This window comes from Austrofundulus limnaeus, unplaced genomic scaffold, assembly GCF_001266775.1.
Source record: "Austrofundulus limnaeus strain Quisiro unplaced genomic scaffold, Austrofundulus_limnaeus-1.0 Scaffold14156, whole genome shotgun sequence".
NCBI classification, from domain to species: Eukaryota; Metazoa; Chordata; class Actinopteri; order Cyprinodontiformes; family Rivulidae; genus Austrofundulus; species Austrofundulus limnaeus.
The window spans coordinates 1,412-2,208 of record NW_013966558.1 but is presented as its reverse complement, the minus strand read 5'-3'; the positions used below and the strand labels follow the sequence as shown (position 1 = coordinate 2,208).

At 43.7% G+C, this 797-nt stretch overlaps 1 protein-coding gene across 1 annotated transcript; it reads right to left on the bottom strand.

The window, feature by feature from the left end:
• Positions 1–657, bottom strand: LOC106512797 (uncharacterized; the record flags this gene model as incomplete). The annotated part of the gene is given in 1 exon segment (XM_014001331.1): positions 1–657. A coding segment is annotated over 1 exon segment (657 nt), but the record flags the coding sequence as incomplete, so codon positions are not given.
• Positions 658–797: the final 140 nt, after the last annotated feature.

The following is a 797-nucleotide window of genomic DNA, read 5'->3' as shown; positions in this document are numbered from 1 at the left end:
GTCATTTGCTGTATGTGTGTCCATTCCACATCTGTGACACTGGGTGTCGCTGTTGGCTTGCTCTTGGCTACCTTTCCTTCCTCCCGTGGTTCCAGCCTTCTGTCTGAATTCTGCTCTTGAGGTTTTTCTGATAAAGTTGACTTGATTGTCTCTTGTTTTATGACCGATACTTTCTGTGAATATTTTTGATTCAGCTTGTGCTGCTTCAAAGGCTCTAGCAGTTGACAGTGCTTTGTCTAGACTAAGCCCTTCTTCCTGTAACAGTTTATCACGCAGTTTCCTTATGTTACACTTCTCCACAATTTGATCTCTTATCATATCATTTTCCAGTGCGCCAAAATTGCATGATTTTGCCAGTTCTCTCAGCGCATTCACAAACGCATCCACTGTCTCATCTTGACACTGAGCTCTCTGTCTAAACTTGTGTCTTTCCAAAACCACATTTCTCCGTGGTGTAAAATAAGCGTCTAGAGCGGCAACAGTCTGTGCATAGGTGTTTTTATCACCCGGCAAATTAGCAAAAATCCTCTGCGTAGGCCCTCCAATACAGTGTAATAGAGTAGCTCTTCTTACCGGATCCTGTGCATTTATAGTTCCACTGGCGATTTCAAAAAAATTGTAAGAGTCCTTCCACAAGTTGTATTCCGTGTATAAATCTCCGATGTAGATGCTCCGAGGTTCAGCGGGACCGGCGGGGCTAGTTGAACATAGCTAGGTCCTGGTACAGCTCCTGCGACAACCTGCTGCTCCACGCCGTCGTTCGACATGACTGTTTTTTTTTTTTTTTTTTTTTTTTT